General features: G+C 37.6%; 1 protein-coding gene across 4 annotated transcripts in view; it reads right to left on the bottom strand.

The window, feature by feature from the left end:
- The window catches only part of brd4 (bromodomain containing 4), a 35,235-nt gene that overhangs the window by 15,095 nt on the left and 1,983 nt on the right, over positions 1–18,157 (bottom strand). For 2 of the 4 annotated variants that reach the window (XM_012870991.3, XM_012870995.3), the window contains exons 1-2: positions 12,329–12,975; positions 617–986 (exon numbers count right to left, since the gene is read on the bottom strand). In XM_012870991.3, coding sequence (XP_012726445.2) covers positions 617–986; positions 12,329–12,426 — 468 coding nt within the window. In that variant the 5' untranslated portion in view covers positions 12,427–12,975. Of the gene's footprint in view, positions 1–616; positions 987–12,328; positions 12,977–18,157 lie in introns of those variants that run through there. The other 2 variants (XM_036147907.1, XM_021320711.2) reach the window with 2 other exon arrangements.

The raw sequence follows: 18,157 nt of genomic DNA, 5'->3' as shown, positions 1-18,157 counted from the left end.
AATAAACCAATCAGATTCGTCGTCGCTCTGTTACGAGCGACGACGAAAACACAACCACAAGCCAAGCTACTCTTGCTGCTGCAAGTAAAGGCTCGTTAGCTCAGCAGAGAAATACTCTGTAATTCCGATAAAACTTGCTCGATAGCCGCGCTAACGCTAGTTTCATCGGCTGAAGCCGCCATGTTCTTTAGACTGAACTGACGCGCTTCCCGTTGCGTCACACCGCAACCTGCCTCAAAGCCAACGCTGATTGGACGTTCGTTTGGTGAACGGCTCCAAATTTTCTTTAACGGAGAGTATCCAGACTGATCTGCGAGTGAAACCTTGAAACCTCGCGAGATCAGGATGGTCTCACGAGGCTACTGATATGTAGTGTTTGTACTGAAAGATATTTTTGTGGGGAATTGTGTCTTTTTGAAGTCATCACAAACTGTAGCGTAATCTATGCTGTTTTAGTTTCAGCTGTTTTACATTTTGCATCAGGAAAGGGTGCAAAAACTCTAGAAATATAAACATACTAAAAAACTTCCCGGCAGGTAGCATTTTGCATTAGCTAGCTAATGTTATTTTGGGTCAGTGACATTAGATTCCACACAAAAGAGCAGGTTGTACTCACAGGCAGGTTAAGTTTAACGGCATCCACTGGTGATTGAAAAGGCCAGGCATACTGGTGCTTCCAGAGGGATTTCACAACCACTTTGAGTAGATACTGCAGCTGGTTGGTCTGGCGCTTCGGCCTGTTGAGGTTAAAATACTCCGGGGGCGGGGGATTGCCCATTTGCTGAGCCTGCCCCAGGCTGCTGCCCGACATCTGCGCAGTATCCAGGCCGTCTCCCATTCTGACAGGGTTAGGCGTGGGCTCAGGTCCCAGAGCGGGAGCTGGAGCAAGGGTTGTGGTGTTGGCAGAACACCAGTTTAGTCTTGGCCCCGGCACAGACTCCACTGACAGAGTACCACTGATCCCATTGCACTCCTCACTGGAATCTCTGGAAAAATAAAACATTGGACAGTCATTAACATATTATAACCATCAAAATACACAAATAACAATATAGCTATAGACTTTAGTGGACATTTTTTACTTACTCAGTTAAAACAAAAGGGGTATATACTACTAGCAACATAATTATTGGACGCTGTCATTGACTGGTATTTACCTAAAGGTGTGTCTATTAAAGGCTATCACTGTAGACAAGATAATTCATTATTTTAGTTTTATCCAAGTATAGGAAGAGTTAATTATTCACTGATAAGAAAACGGACACAAAATAAGAAAAGATACATCCGTGTTTCAACAACCAAAAAGTATTTTTTAGCACTAGTTGCTAAAAGTTTAGAAATGATCAGGAAACAAGGGGAAAAACTCAAACACAGGCTAACATCTTTCAGAAACACTCCTTGCTCCTCCTGTTATCTTGGAAAGCACCAAAGAGCTACTATACTGTCCTTATTGCTTTCTTACTTTTTCCCCCCAAATAAAAAAAAAAAAAAAACTAGACATTAAGCAGCCTCGTGTGAAATTGAATAAATACTCAACTGGTTTGATACGAAATAGAAACAGATCTCTACTGGACATCTTTAGCCTAGAATGCACAGTGAACATTTAGTCCATGTAGGGGCAAGACGTACACGTTTGTGACCATTCTTTTTCCAAGGAAAAAGTCTGAAAAAGAAACCATGATCCCAGCCTGTTAAACCAGGCCTCCAGTTCTACTTGAAACAAATAATCCAAAAATGTACGGTCTTAAAAACAGCTCATTCAGGTAACCAACAAGATCGTCACATTACAATGCGAGATAAATGTTTAGTAATGATCTATACACGCTCCTTTGATGAAAAAAAAACGATCTTGTTATTTGTTATTTTCACAACACTGGCATTTCTGCCTCTACAATGCAGTGCCCTCTGTGTTACTTGCCATGAAGTTCTGCCCCGACACGCAGACACACAGGACATGTGCGGGCCCACAGGTAAACACACCCCCACTCACTAGACACAACCCGAGCCAGAAAAGATGTTGCAACCGCCTGCAAATCAAGCCAAAGTATCTGTGTTTCTAAACGCCCCTAGACTTGTGAGGATAGCAGCTCCAACCTGCCTGCAGTTAGCAGACATAACTCCCACTATGCCGCCAACTATAGAAAATAACCCAAGTGCTTCAGGCTCCGCCCATTACAAGAAGAAGAAAATTCAACACATCACCGGGTGACAGGGTTTGGACCCAGCTAGGCTGTCAGAGTGAAGATACTCTGTACAATATGCTGTACAAGACTGATGCTGGTAAATAAGTAAATACATACATATAAAGATAGTGAAATAGAGAGAAACGGTTAGCGCACCCGCAGCCACCCCATACCATGCAACTCATTTGCGTCTTTGCTGTACCCCGAGAACCAAAAATAGATTAACCTCCTCGTCACGATTCGTTTGTGATATACATGTTTACAGAAAGATCAATATCATGCATAAAAGAACTCGATGTTTGAGCTTTTCTGGGTAATTTGAAACTACTCCACTTTTGTCAATGAATTCTGAAAAGAGAACCTGCAGCATCAGTTCATTTTCATTCTCTGGTGAAGTTGTCAGTGCTCGTCTTTTCTAAAGACAATGTAAACTGATGGGATACGGTGGCATCTACTGAGGATGTCATCATGCTAAACTAAATCTTTTTATGGCAGGTGTCACTTAAGAATCTGACCGCCAGGAAACTTAACTTTGTGCATACCCGAATAACGAAATACAATGCGCTGTAGAAATAATAAATGTAGAAATAAGAATTAGAATATATAAAGAATATGTTAAAATGTTTTGTTAAACTTTGGTATCAGTGTTGTCGTAGTAGCTGAACTAAATTAAACTAAAATTAAACTAAATGTAAACAAATTGTGTCTTTCCAATGGGCTACAAGTTTGGGACAAAAACAAAAACCTAGTCCAGTTCTTTGTTTAAGGTGTCTTTTAATGTGTACATGATTTACAAATCATCAGTATTAATTAAATTATAAAAAACAACTTAACAGCTTGTGAGGTAGCAGGACTTGACTAAAACTAAGTCAAATCTTACAATGCTTAAATGGATTTGAAACACAATGGAAATACTACATATGCTTAAAAAAAGTAACATAATATCAAGCCAATCTGGAAAAACTGAAACTGACCTACTTGGGATAGCATTTGCTTTAAAGAAACATCTGAATGTCACCTGTCTTGCAGTGGGCTAATTTATGACAGCAGGACATCCAAAAGTAGGAATTTTATACCCGACTATAACTTCTCCAAATATTTACATGATCAAGTCTGAGCAATAAATGAGAAAATATAACCACAATATTGCATTCATCTGTCAGGATAAAACAAACATATTAACTCACTTCTAGTGTGAAGAAGTGCAAGTAAGTCAGCTGAACAGCTGATTGTTTGTTTAAATCCAGCCAATGCTGTAGGATGGCATCTGCTGATGAAGTTGCTTATTGTCGTTAGTCGTAAGCGATTTAGCAGTAAACGGCGTACGTACAGTGCACACATCAAACTTGACGTCATATCAAAGACTATTCAACCCACATAGCACAGTGTGTCATGGTGAAAACAATCTTAAAGTCCTTTAAGATTGTTGTGTAAGGATCGCACAGTGTAAGGAGGCTATAAGACTATGATGGGTTGTACTCATATTCACCATAACTAGCTTATCTGTAAACGGCTATTGAATTATTTCCTCTGTCACGGATAAAAAAATTGTTTTTCTCAAACATCAACAATGCTATGGAGGCCAAGGAAATGCTGAAGGTGGAGCTGCAGAAGGTTCCACAGGAGAGCCAAAGGAGCCCCCTTCAAGGAAGGCTTGCAAGGCACCAGCTAGCAGCAGTCTGGACAGTGTGTTTAAGACATGATGAGCAACAGTCATCGTCAAAGCCATGCATCAATAAGGGGTTAATACAGTACGGTTCCCGACTTTGTCAAAAATATCCCAGAGGTACCGCTCAGTTCCATGTAGCAGTGTGGAAAGTGAGGAACTTTTTAGCTCAGTGTTACACAATGTAGATGAAAACTGAAACAGACTTACCCCAGAAAAAGCAGAAATGCTGATTTTCATCAAGAAAGACATGCCTGTCATTTTCTTAAAATAGGCTGAGACCTCACAGACACACTTTTGAGCTTAAGTTATGTAATATTAGTTGCTCAGCTACAGTTTTACGTTTTTATAGTTATATATTTAATTTACAATTATGTGAAAGTTCTGGAGAGGCTGTAAAAAATATAAGTATATTAAATATCAAAATTTTGTAAGTTGAGTTCATTAAAATACAAAAATAAGATAGCTCTATACAAGTAAAACAAACTGAAGGTGTATTCCTGTATAATGTACCCAATGAAAATGAAGCATTCTCAAATTGAATGTCTTAATGGTAATTAATAGTATTGTAGGGCTGAGCGATATGGCTTAAAAATAAATTCTCCGATTTTACTATACCAGATCTGATTAATCAATCCCTCCCCCTCCTTTTCGTTTCACAAAAAGAAATTAAAGAAGTTATTACAAAAACTTGCTTTTATACCAAGTGTTTCGTCAGGGAGTTGACCTGAATTCAAAGTGCAACTAAATACAAGCTGTGAAACATGCTTGTAAAACAAGATGGCGGCCCTGCCATTGTAAGCAATGAAAATATAAAATGAGAGGTATTACACAATGAGTTAAGAACAGGCTTCACTTCACATTGGTAACTTCAAACTAACTGAAAGAAATAAGTAAATGAGCAATTAAAAGTGCCTTGTATTATGGTAAAGTTTCCTCTATTTTTCCTAAACATACATCCAGCGTTGCATGTTCTTCTCTTCATGGCAGCACAATGGGTGCATTGGAAAATAAAATCCAGATTTTCCAAAAATTTTATCTTAAAAAAAATTGTAAATTCAAACTAATCGATTAAAATCACAATAACATGTTTTTGCTTTGAAAAGAATCTGGTTCATCCCTAGTTAACTAATGTATCTGTGTAGACTTCCTCCGGCTTATTGGCCTGTAAATTTAAATGATGTAGCACAGATATGTCTGCACAGAATGGCATTTTCTTCAACATTTAACAGAAAAACCCAACGACCAATTCTGAAAAGTGTGGCAGATTACATCTAGTTAATAGTGGCTAAATGAAAATCTCTATCTTCAAAAGACTTGGGGTCATTTCAGATCATACTCTGAATCCATATCTAGATATGTTCTTCACATATTTTGATCAGCTTATGCATCCCAGCAAAGAGTGGTGGGATGAACTCACAATGTCCATACGAGGTAATGGTAAAATGAGATTGCGGAACGATTGCAGAGATTATTTGACTTAGGCTACATTCACACTGCAGGTCTTAATGCTCAATTCCGATTTCTTTGTGAAATCGGATTTTTTTGCATGGTTGTTCACATTTCCAAATATATGCGACTTGTATGTGACCTCCTGTGTGAACTGAATGCGTTCAACTTAAATGTCCCGCATGCGCACTCGAGGACGCGATGACGTCACACGTAGCGAGCGTCCTCAGTGTTTGCGGAAGTAAACATGGATTATAATGCTGGCACGCATTTTGTGGTCATTAATTTATTTTCTTACCAGAGCTTTCCCTCCATTGACTACTCTCCTCATTGTTGTCCGCTATGGGTGTCGTCATTCTTCCCGCTTCTGCATAGCAGGACGCAGAATAGTGACGTTTGTCGAGTATCAGTGACGTACAGGTTGGATAAATGCGACCCGGCCGTACAGACACAGGTCGCATTTGAAAAGATCAGATACGTATCGGATTCAGGACCACATATCCAAGTGGCCTGGGTTGCATTTGAAAAAATCTGATCTGTGTTGTTCAGATTGTCATAAAAAGATCAGATACAGGTCCCATATGGGCAAAAAAAAAAAAAAAAAAAAAATCGGAATTGGGTCACTTCAGGCTGCAGTGTGAACGTAGCCATAGTGTTGCGTCACAAAGCAAAGAAATCAGCAGCTGCAAGGAGCTGCAAACAAATCAATGCTATTTAACGATTGGCAAAGCCAATTCCTAAAACTGTCAACCACATAACACTGACTGATATTTCAGTTTTAATTTAAAACAGTTTTTTAGTTCCTCACACTTGACCGGTTTAATAAGATAAATCAAACACTTAAATACAAACTGGACAGACTAAACCACTGCCAAAGTGTAACAACACCACTAAAATCGAGAGGTTAAGAGGTTCACTTCCTCATGCTTCCGGTCTTATTTTATTCTGAAACCTAGAATACCCGACCCCTTGACCTTTGACCGAGACATAGATCACTGTTGGCTACTGTGGAATGTTTTCTGGGAAGTGAGGGGGTGGTTTGGGTATTGGGGTGGGGGTGCATGTGGCCTCAGAACGACTGTCTTACTTGAAAGGAGGCAACAACCAAAATCAATGTATCCTGTAAAAGCAAACAATCATTCACGTGAGCCTGTGTGGTTGAATTTCACGCAGAACTGTAGGCCTGCACAGGCACTTTTATATTGAGGCTTTCAGTTCTTGTTCAATTTTCACTGCAATATATTTTTAGCCCTACAATGTAGACTAAATGCGAAAAGCAAGCATTGTAGGTTTTTTGCTAACAAAGTACATATATGTAGAAGAACAAAACAGGAATATACAAAATAATACACCCAAAGATGTAGAAGTAGGTTTCGTTAAGACATTTGATGATTTGATAACAACTCAGAAGGCCACTATGTAATTATAAATTGATTATTAGCTTAACATCTCTCGCCCACACCTTCCTAAAACGCACGTAGAAACCCACTCCACTCTCCAACAACCTCTATGCACCCCTAACAACAAAGAGCCACATAATTAGTTCAACAAATAACAGGGACATAAGTGTCACACAAAAAATGTTAACTAAAAATATACTAAAACGTAGCTCCACCACCAGCTCTGAAAACAAATATGCTTGTGGACCGACGGCCATTCTGAGTCAACAGCTGACCTCGTTCTCAATTAGCTTTTTTCATAAGTACATTTTCAGTTCAAGGTTTCTAAATCAGTAACAAAAAACAAAAAAAAAAAAAAACTCCTTTTTGGGAATATGTCATTCCTCTGTTCCTTTCTTTTAAAGCTCATTTGTTTTGGTACCTGTATGACTCTCATCCACTTCTCTTTTTGGCAAAAACATGATAATAGGTGTCACCAAATAAAAAATGTGCAGTTATGATGACCATGGTATGGCAATGGCTGTTTATTTATCACTGCTAAACAACCTGCTTTTAGTGACTTTGATTTAGTGTCGCCTTGTCCTGGGTGTTATGTTGCCCAACGCCTAAGTTCTCAATGATTATCAATGGTTAAAACCTTTCCAAGTAGAGGCCGCATTTGTTTCACCTTTCTGAGTTTATCATTGCCTGGAGTTTCTTTCATTTTAAAGTGGGATTGGCTCTTTGCGATACTATCTGCATTTAAAAATTCTAATTTTCAAATTGCAGAGTTATCCGATTTTTTGGCTACATAACAATTAATGGATAAGACGTGTCCTTTAGGTGTCGGTAATATGTTTAAAGTGGGTTTGTCTCCGTACGGAAGGGAAGAGAGTTGCAGCAGTGAGATAATATAATTTTATTACTTGTTTTAGAGCTTAGATAATCATACTGTTTTACCAGAAACTTTCAGGAATCTCACCATAGCATTAAGGTACCAGTCAAACTGTTTAATACATAGACTTGTTTGTTGGTTGCACTTTGCACTTTATGTTCAACAAGGATTGATGTCCAACTCAACAAGCTATACTCTTGAATAAGAATATTCTGACTAATAATGTGAATTTGTCCAGTTTAACATTGATACGAAACATATTGTAAACAATGAAACAAAGTTTATGTGTGGATGAAAGGCCTAAAATGTATTTTCGTTTTCCCAGATAGCCAGCTATGTGTGGACTAGGATTAGGAGCTTTGCTCGATAATGTTTAGTATTTGTTACCGCTTTGAACGTTTGCCCATGTTAGAAAAATGTGTCTGGTGCTTTAAATGTGGCCGAGTTACACGTTAAGAAATTGGAGATTTTTTTTTTAGAAAGGTATTCTCAGTGAGATCGAAGATCCCCCACCAACATTTTTAAAACACAGTAACATGTAATTAAAACAATAGAACATTTGACGATAAAATAGGCGAATAAAATATGACTTAAAAACAACATCAAGTTGCATAAGAAGATTTCTCTTTTAGTCTTAAAAGAAATTTAAATTGTCCCAGAGAAATCAAAGTGGGTAGTCTCAGATCCGGCTGCAGAGTATTACGAACATTTTTATTTTTTGTACCAAGAAATCTGCAAGTGACTGACATTGATTGAGTTCCTGCTTAACTGATCCTGATCGGTGTTTAGCTGGTCAAAAATGAAAAAAAAAAAAAATCTAATCTTATTCTGTTTACCAAAAGTAGTACACATTGAGCACAACCTGGTCACACAGACAGCGATACTGAAGGGCTGGTTTCCTGCGACTTTTAATTGTGTACCTGATCCAACACACCTGCATCAAATGGCTGAATTACCTCCAAACTCAGTATGCAGTTCTCAAGAATCCTGCTAATGACCTAATTATTTGTCTCAGATGTGTTGAGACAGAGTAACAAGTAAAGGTTGCAGGACAGCAGCCCTTGAGGAACGAAATTAAGGACCAATGCTCTACAATGTATGGAAGTGGTTACAACGGGAAGAAGACTGAAAGGTAGTTGCTTTTAGTGTCACTAAGGTGTTAGACTGACGAAAAAAGTGGGAAAAGCTTCCACAGAGGCATTGTTTATCTTTTCTTCAGACTCCCCAACATGAACTCGAGCTGGGTGTCACACAATTCTTGGCTAAAATATTTTGTAACAGAAATCTCTGGTTGTGAGTTTGAATCTACGGTCCATAATGACATCGATCAACATATGTTTTGAATTCACGTTTAGCACTCCCATATGACAAGAGACGACCTATGACAAATATCAAGGAGTGTCAGATATTTTCTGGGAAAAGGGTGCACTGTGACTGCTGCTGCGAATGTCTGATTCCTATGCTTTACTGGCCAGCAATCAGCGCTTCTGCCGTTGCCTTTCCTTATCCTTGTCTCCCTAGTTTCACCATACAACTCTTTTAATAGCCACATTGAGACACTGAAGAGTCCAATTCAATCTGTCACATGACATGCTCGATTCGACATTGCGAGTTTTTCTGAAACCCTACACTAAATGTAAAACTATACTAACTTTACAGTGAATACACACAAATCATGACATTGGTAACGTTGCTCCTCTTAAGTGCAAAACAGTAATATAAGATGTTAAAGATAGTCTAACATGGCAACGCCATGGTCATGTCTTTTTTCTAGATAGTAAAATTGTGTTTAACTGTTGAGCTCCATAATACATTCAGTTCTCACAAACACACAGAGGGTGTGACACAGTCTCTGGTTCTAATATAAATATTTAATGGTGCATCACAACAGAAAGGCTGCTTAAGGCTCCTGTGTCCAAAAAACAAGACAACATTTAATGAGCTATAGTCTGTCTTAAGTAAAGGAGATATGCTGGAAGGCTTTATCTGTATAGTCTCTACCTCGAGGATTTTACTGTATTTTTAAACAGAAAGAAAGTTGTATCGCTTTGGAAAAAACTCAGCTTATTTCACAATAAACATTGCGGCAGGAAATTTTTATTTTTATTTCTCTCAGTATAAGAGACACCCAGCCACTCCCCTCCCCGCAGTCTCTCACCTGACCAAAACAGGGAGCTGCAGGTGGAAGTTTTAAACGCTGCTAAGATGGCGAGTACGTCCAGAAAAAAAATAAAAATTAAAAAAAATAATAAAAAAATATGCGACTCTCTTTGGCCGACAAGACAAACGCAAACACTGTTTGGAGGTACTTTTCTGAGTAGTCAGATGAACAGGAAAAATACTCAATGCCAAATGCTAGCTATGCTACACGCTAAAGCTTTGGCACTGATGTTTCAGAGCAACTTAAAAAGGTCAATAAAGCTATTTTATCTAAAACCGCGAACCTAACGGACAACATAAGCTAATGCTATCTGTTTGAATACTAGCCTCACGAACCATGCCTAATAATGGGGTTCTGTCGGTCTGAGCTCCCCTGTCTAGCTGTGCTTCCCAGGTGCACAGTTCTGCAACACGCAACGCTCTATTCTACCATGGTACGAATTAATGCAGGAAAATGTTAATCCGCTGATGGCTTAGTTGGATACTAGTGAAGCAACAAAAATCAGTGAACCATCCTCCATTACTTCTCCATTTATTTGTAAAGATAGTGGAGGCTTAGAATAACATGGGTTATGGCGGAGCCACACCGAAGTGGACAATTACAGCCGAAAAAAAAAAAAAGAAACCGTATCAACCTACGTCTGCTGCTGTAGTTGACCACTGAAAAAAATACTGTGCAAAATTACCAGAAAGACAGAAATTGTGTAGAGCTGCTGCTGAATACATTTGCATGGTAGGGCTGGAAAATTAATCGCATTTGCAATACAATCTCAATTTAAAAAAAATGCAATTTTCAAATCACAGATGTCTGCAATTTTGAGCTATGTAGCAATTAATGGATAAGACATGTCCTTTAGGTGTCAGTAATATGTTTAAAGTGGGTTTACCTCCACATGGAAGGGAAGAGTGTTGCAGGCAGTGAGATATTCTAATTGTATTGTTTTAGAGTTTATATAATCATACTTTTTTACCAGAAACTTTTAGGAATCTCACCACAGCATTAAGTACCGGTCAAACTGTTTAATACAGACTTGTCTGTTGGTTGCACTTTATGTTCAATAAGGATTTATGTCCAACTCAATAAGCTATTCTTTTGAATAACAATATTCTGATTAATAAAAACTTGTTTTAACTAGTGTTTTTTTTTTACAATCATCTATATCTACAGACCATTTTAGTTTCTTGTGGTTAATGCAGAGAAAAGTCTAAATTAAGTCTCAATTACGGTTGAAATATATCGCAATTTTTATTTTTGAGTAAATCGGACAACCGTATTGCATGGACCAGATTCTTGGTTACACTGTAAAAATGTTGTGTATGCACCAGATCCATGTTTTTTTATGTGATCAATTTATGTATCTGTATCAGCACTATAGTGACCAGCAAATGGAAGCACGGTGTCATACTTCGGTATCGAAAAATGGTATGAAGTATCAAGTATTGTTATTCGTGTTGGTAGTAAGTTTAACATTTTTGTATTGTGATCACCTTATTTGTAATTATTCATAGTTTTTAAAAGTAAACCACAATAACTTAACACTGGTATTTTCAGTCAAGAGCTTTAATAGGTCTGTGATCGGAAATGGGCCACAAAATCTCTGATTGGTACAGCTAATTTTACAGTTCCACTTAATAATTTGGAATGCGTAATAACATCATCAATTATCATTGTTACTTTAGTTCAGGGGTCACCTAACTTTTGGAAACTGAGAGCTACTTCATTGGTGTTGAGTCATATGAAGGTCTACCAGTGGTGACATTTGATCTAGAAGAGTCAAAGTTATCCTTAACTATATTTTTCATGCATTTTTATAGATATTGTCATTTTTAAATCAACACAATGCAAGTGTGATTAAACAAAGAGTGCTGGAATAAAAAAGTTTTTGTGATTGTGTTTTTTTTTGGAACAGGCTCATGGGCACCAAATGTGGTCCTCGAGGGTTACTTGGTCCGCGCGAGCACCATGTTGGTAACCCCTGCTTAAGTTTATAACCATACTGCAGACGAATAGTTATTATATCTTTGGGTGTTACACCCATACATGATTTTGGCTAAAAGATTAGGTCCTTCTTGTTGCTGTATGGTTGCTAACTTAAAAGAAATTCCCCTTGTGTTGGCTCCAACCACTTATTAAATGCGTCAATCCATGAGGTCACACACCATCTCAAATAGGCAAACCATGAGTCATGAAACTAACAGGAAAAGACCAGAATCCTCTTCGCTTTTTATAGTTAAACTTCCAGCTGGTTAGGATAAGCAAGACAACCCCTTCCAGGAAGCATTAGATAGCTCTTCTACTACTACTACATAAACAAGTCCATTCTTCCTCTAAAACCACCCACAGCCACAGGAGGTAGGTTTTTAACTTCTGGTTTTGATAATACTGTTCTCAACACAAAACTACGGCTTCACTTTCAATTTGGACCCAAAGACTAAAGCTAATGAAAACACAAGACTGTCCTAACTCCATTACATTCATCAGAATATTTAGTTCTCTTTAGCATAATATTAAAGTGTTTAACTGCTAAGTCTATGATGGTACAGTTATCACTCTGTTACGTGTCTGAAAAGTTTGCAGTTGAGTCTCACACATTACCTTTTCACAGAGACTGAATGTGCAATTTTTTCCAGGAGGGCATCCAGTTTTTGAAAATCCAGTAAGTCGTTTGACTTTGAATGCATCTTGTAGTCCATTTATCAGTTCCAGCAAACAGAAACAGAAACCAACAAGGCCACAGGAGAATCGTTAAGAAGTTACTCTTTTTCTCTCTTGGTTATTCCAAACCCATTCATTCCTCGGAATCAATGATTTGTCCACAAGACATGGTGAGTAATCCCATCTGTAGACCAGGAAGAGTTTCAGAGTGGTTGTTCCAGGAAAAGAAGCCCGGTCTGGAAAGAGTGTGACAAGGCAGGAAGGAGAGGCTGTTGGAAACCTACAGCCAGCAGGCTCTGTTAGCTGTGTGAACCGGTCCTCTCTCCACCCCATCCCCCAGTCAGCAGTACAACAGCCCAGTTGCCACAGGCTCTTCGCTCCATTGTGTGTCCTCTGAGGGGCCTCCCCCCCCCCAAAAAAAGTGGACACAACCAACAAGCAAGAGGTCTACAAAGACGAAAAGTCGACAAGACCAGAAAGAGTGATCCAAAAAGATCCTGGGGTCGTATTTTATTCCTCACGTTCACCCTCTCTCACACTGCTAGACCAGCATGCAGTTACTCAACAGTAAAAATGGCTCTACCGCTTCCTCATTCAGCAAGCCTCTGCCCACACAACCCTCCCTCTCTCCTACGCTCTTGCTCATTCCACCCCTCCCCTCGCTCCCCATCAATAGCTTGAGTTTCTTCCTCTCTCTCTCATTCAGTGAGTTACACCTTCGACGCCCCACCCCCTTCTTGTCTTTTTCTCTGTCCGTTTCATTATGCCTCACCCGCAGACACGCTTTGCTTTAAGCGATCGTGTCTGTGACTTCCACTCTCAATTTAAGGACTCCCTTTTTCTGCGCTCCAGCCCTTTAACATCAACCATTCATATTATGGTTGAGTTATTCCAATGCAGATATTTATTCATGCAGACTACTAAGAAGATCAAATAATGCAGTCAAAAAAGACAATTCTGTCAATAAGGTTTTATTTAAAAGAAAAATCTGAATTATGTTTTTTTTTTCCAACTTCAAAATTCTTCAAGACAATGTACAATGGAACACACATTAAGTTACAAATTTTAAGCTACTTCTATATATATATATATATATATATATATATATATATATATATATATATATATATATATATATATATATATATATATATATATATATATATGCTTTGTTTTACATTTTTTAAGAGTGTCATATCAGCACTTTATGTACTTTTCATATCCATGCTCCACTTCTATTACAAGTTTCATCATTTCACTAGTTGTAGCATATCCATGTTAATTACACTATTTATGGCGCCCGCTGAAAGAAAATGCATACCAAACTTTTTCCAGCAATAATTAATATTATTCTTAGAGCAAATAAAATATATAGTTTACTATTATTCCACAAATCAATCGGCCAGTGTCTGAAATCATAAAGTATTTCCAATTGGCTCTGACCAGTAATTACAATGTTAAATAATGAAAATAAAATGACCTCTTCATTACATTTATCAAAATGTCAAACTACATTTAAAAAAATAGGCAAACTGCATGCTCTTTGATACACAATGTTTTGAGTTAACGCATAACAATGGACTTAAGGACAAAATACAGGACACTGGAGTCACTATGAACATACTTTGTATTAACTAGGATAACTGTATGCTTCCATTTTCTGTTGGATTTAGATTTACATGTGTGAAGAAACCTGCAGCATTTTCTTTTCTTTTATGGTATTCTGATTTATTGGGATTTGTCATGTCTAGGTGTATCAGTGATGATAATTCTTGGGAAACAGAAAAGATTTCTTCACGTGATCTGGTCACGTGAGCAACAATTTAGAATTTTATCATATTGCGTTTTTTATGACACCCAACGTTGAAAAAGGCAAAAATCCCCTACAGTAAATGTAAAAAAAAAAAAAAAAAAAACATATTTCCAATTCCCTTCAGTTTAGCTGGGAAAAAAACAGAGTTCAATCACAATTTCCTTTTATGTCACGGAAGCATCAGAAAAAGTAAAAAAAGATAAAGATAACTTATGAGCTTTTTAAAAAAATCTATTTGCTTGTCCATTTATGCCATCCAAAATATAACATTTAAGTTCTGAATTTGTAAAAATATGTTCTTTCTTATTCTCTGTGAACTCTTGCAAACACAATACTGATCCTTTGCTCAATCGTAGGAAAACAAATCACAATCAGTTATTTCAGCCAGTGTTGACATCTTGGTTATTTGACACAATTATTCATTCAGTTTGGAGATACATTGCATTAATTGCGAAGAATAAATGTACACCTGCAATGCTGAATTGGACAAAGTAATTAAAGATACTGTCATTTGAACCACAGCATCAATTCAAGTACATGATCAACCACAGCTTATTTATATGGCACTTTTCAACAAACCTGGCATTCTGAAATTATCATTATTAAAGAGTCACTAGCCCTTTTCACAAAACACTTCAAGCCAGACCACCCTAGTGCTTTCTGAAAGGACAAAAGCAGCAAGTGGGGTTAAAGCTATAGTTGGTTAGCCTGGCCAGCCAGACTAACCTACGCTGTATGCACTGCGTATCAGTCTGGTTAGGAGCTGGTAGAGTCCGATTTCAAAGGCAAGACTAACAGGGTCAGCGTCATCAGGTTAGAAACAATCGGATAACTATGGATGTGACGCAAAAAACTCCAAGCAACGAGTCTGTTTTTTTCAATTTGTAGACCGTGAAACCTGTCATGCCATGGAGCAAACTTTCCAATGAGCGATGTTTTGCTGCTTTTGTCTAAAAAAATTAAATTAAATTCAGAGGATACATGGTGTACTCGCATGCACTTTGTAAATCTCCCAAGGCACCAAGCAACAAAAATCTCCATGTTTCTTGACCGTTATGGTAGCAGAAAAGCGCGGCTGCATTATGGGTAATTCTGCCGCTGAGAGTGACGCATCGTAACGTCCCGCCTCCTGGACTGTGATTGGTCCGGTCTGTTTTGGGCCGGAGGGAATGGAGCCTTAGCAGACGGACTGGCCAGGCTAATAGTTTGTAATACTGTTCAGTAAATGTGACTGAGGCACTTCAGGTGTGTGTGATAATTCACCATCTCTATTTACACAAAAAGGCAGGACATAAACTGGATCCTGGACCCTCAGCATCAAAATAAAAATGATTTGGACGAGAACAACACCGAATGAATCCTGTGTTAAACAAAAAGAGAATATTTTGAAACACGATAAACACCAGAAAACAGATTACACAGGTCCACCTGGACGTGGACATGAAATACCTGATCTTAACTGCCGCCGTAAATCAGTAAACCATCAAACTGGCGACGTCAACCCCTAAAAAAAAAAAAAAAAAAAAAAAATGCTAAACTAATTTGTTTTGTGCAACTATTACCGTGAAGGTTCTGCAACCATCGAGTGTCGGGGTTATGTGTTGTGGAGCTCTCTTTTGATAGAACATTCCACTTGGAAAAGATTTCACTGAAACTGTGACCCCCAACGCACAAACACCACCAAATAAAAAAGGTGATGGAATTACAAGCAGGTAAAATAGCTCTAACTATGGATGCATAAACTGCTATCGCCACATGACCTTATGTCTCCGTGTCTCTGCATTTTCTAGTGTGTGACAGCTAGCCTGTTAAGTATAGCAAACATAATGTACAAAAACTAAGTCATACAGCTTTAAAAAGGAATGGGCTTTATAAAGATGTAGTGGAGAACTGGAAGTTTAATAAGAAGGATTTAGTTTTAGTTGCAGGTGTAGTTGGAGATGATGAACTCATTAACTTGTGAATAAGGTCGACAGATCAGCATGTGCAGAAGCCAAAAACCTCTTTTCCCAAAGCCACTGATGTGGATTGAATTTTTTTTTATGTATTCTCTAATTGATTTTTTGTATGAGGTGCTAAATTTGTTTTTTTGTTGAACTAAAGGTGGACGGAGTGTTACATCAATCCTAGCCTTCAGCATTGTAATCGAATCGAGTTGTGAAATGACAAAAGGCTATTAAGTAGAAGAAAATTCACAATTGGCTGAAGAATTTCTAAAAATTAATAAACCTTAGGTTAAATTTTTTTAAAAGCCTTATAAATTTTGTTTTTTTTAAAGATAGAATCATACAAAAAATTAGCAAATCCAGCTTTAACTTTATGTACATTTACTCGGAAAGCAAAAAAGAAATAGCTGTTTTTAATTTAATTACCTGCATTTACAACAGGTTTGACAACATAAATGCAATCAAATGTCTGTAATTCTCACTTTACTTTTTAGATTACGTCTCTGGGAACTCTTGGCAATCCATGACTTCCTGACTCCCAACCTCTTTACCCTAACCCTAAAGAACCCTTTCTTTTAAGCAGTCTTCAAAATGGGAAAACTAAGAGAACATTGCATTGAAGTAAAATGCCCAAATGTAAAGAGGAATAATTTCAAATTTTAAGACAGCAAACCTCTGACAAACAGGGCTAGACAAGGACCCAAGCTCACTTGCAGTAAAGAGATTGGGAAAGGAGGTAAAACAATATTCACAGCCTGTGGGGGTTAAAGAAAAACAAAAATGCTTACAAGACGACCCAGAAATCTGAACAATTAGGAGATAGTGGAGGGAAAAATAGTCAAATACCTTTATGTATGTGTTGCAACCTTGTAAAATATATTTTTGGAAATTTTATGTTCTGTTTTACTGGCAAAAGGGGGTTGCATAATGTATTAATACAAAGGAGTGCATTTATTATGTTTCTTAACGTGTGATTTTTTTTTTTTTTTTTTTACACAGAGGATAAGTGTACTGAAACAAAAGACTGGATTTTTCTTAATTTTTCGGTAATGAGATTATCGTAGTGCAATAAAAGCTGATCTTATTTGAGGTATTCTACACATCTGAATAGGGATTGACCTCGATAGTAAAGGGTCCTGTAAAGATTTCAAAAGCTATGGAATCCTCAAAAGCAGCATTTTTAAGAAAATAAGCAACTGATTTTGTCACAACTGTGTGTAAAATCTTTTACATTTCTTAAACTGGACCTTTACTCCACCACAGACTCAGGCATCTTTAAGTCCAAGCTTAAACCTTATTTTTTCAGGCAGGCTTTTAGTACCAACTAGCATGATGGCATTTTATCTATTAATTTTCATTTTCTGTGGTCTGCTTTTCGGTTTGCATGTTTTTATGAATTGTGCTTTTACTGCTAAGTTCTTTGGTCACCTTAGGTGGTTGTTTGTTTTAAAGCACCACATAAATCAATCATTGCAAAGGCCCCATAGTAAAAATACTGGTATCATCATATCAGAAATAAGAACCGGTTGCCGACCCAAAATTAAGTTATGAAATACATGCTCAAAAGACAGCATCAACTTAAATTGAACTTCCTAATGGACACCCTTGTTTTTTAAAACCAGAAATACAAAGAAGATAATAATCTTAAATAGGGCTGCAGGCAATCTAAAAAAAATATATTGTGCTAAATGTTGTCATTTCCTTCCTCACACAATCCTTACCACTTTTTATATGCTTTAACATCTCAACCACTTAAAAGTGTATTGCAATTGCAATATCACAGATATCAGCATCACCATAATGGTTTGCTGATAAAGAAATCTCAAAATTAATTTTGAATCCCTAAACATTGGAGCTGAATGCAATTAAAATCAAAACTTATCCTAGACCTTTATCAAAGGGGACACAATCAGTGTGTTAAACGTTTCGCCCACTAATGCAAACCACTGGGAAGAACGAGTGAATGCAACAGAGAAACCTAGATTAGACGAAAACTCAACCTGCAGTATT

The sequence above is a fragment of the Fundulus heteroclitus genome, chromosome 16 (genome assembly GCF_011125445.2).
Source record: "Fundulus heteroclitus isolate FHET01 chromosome 16, MU-UCD_Fhet_4.1, whole genome shotgun sequence".
Classification (NCBI taxonomy): domain Eukaryota; kingdom Metazoa; phylum Chordata; class Actinopteri; order Cyprinodontiformes; family Fundulidae; genus Fundulus; species Fundulus heteroclitus.
Note: the sequence above shows the minus strand (reverse complement) of the source record. Positions and strands in the feature narration are given on the sequence as shown.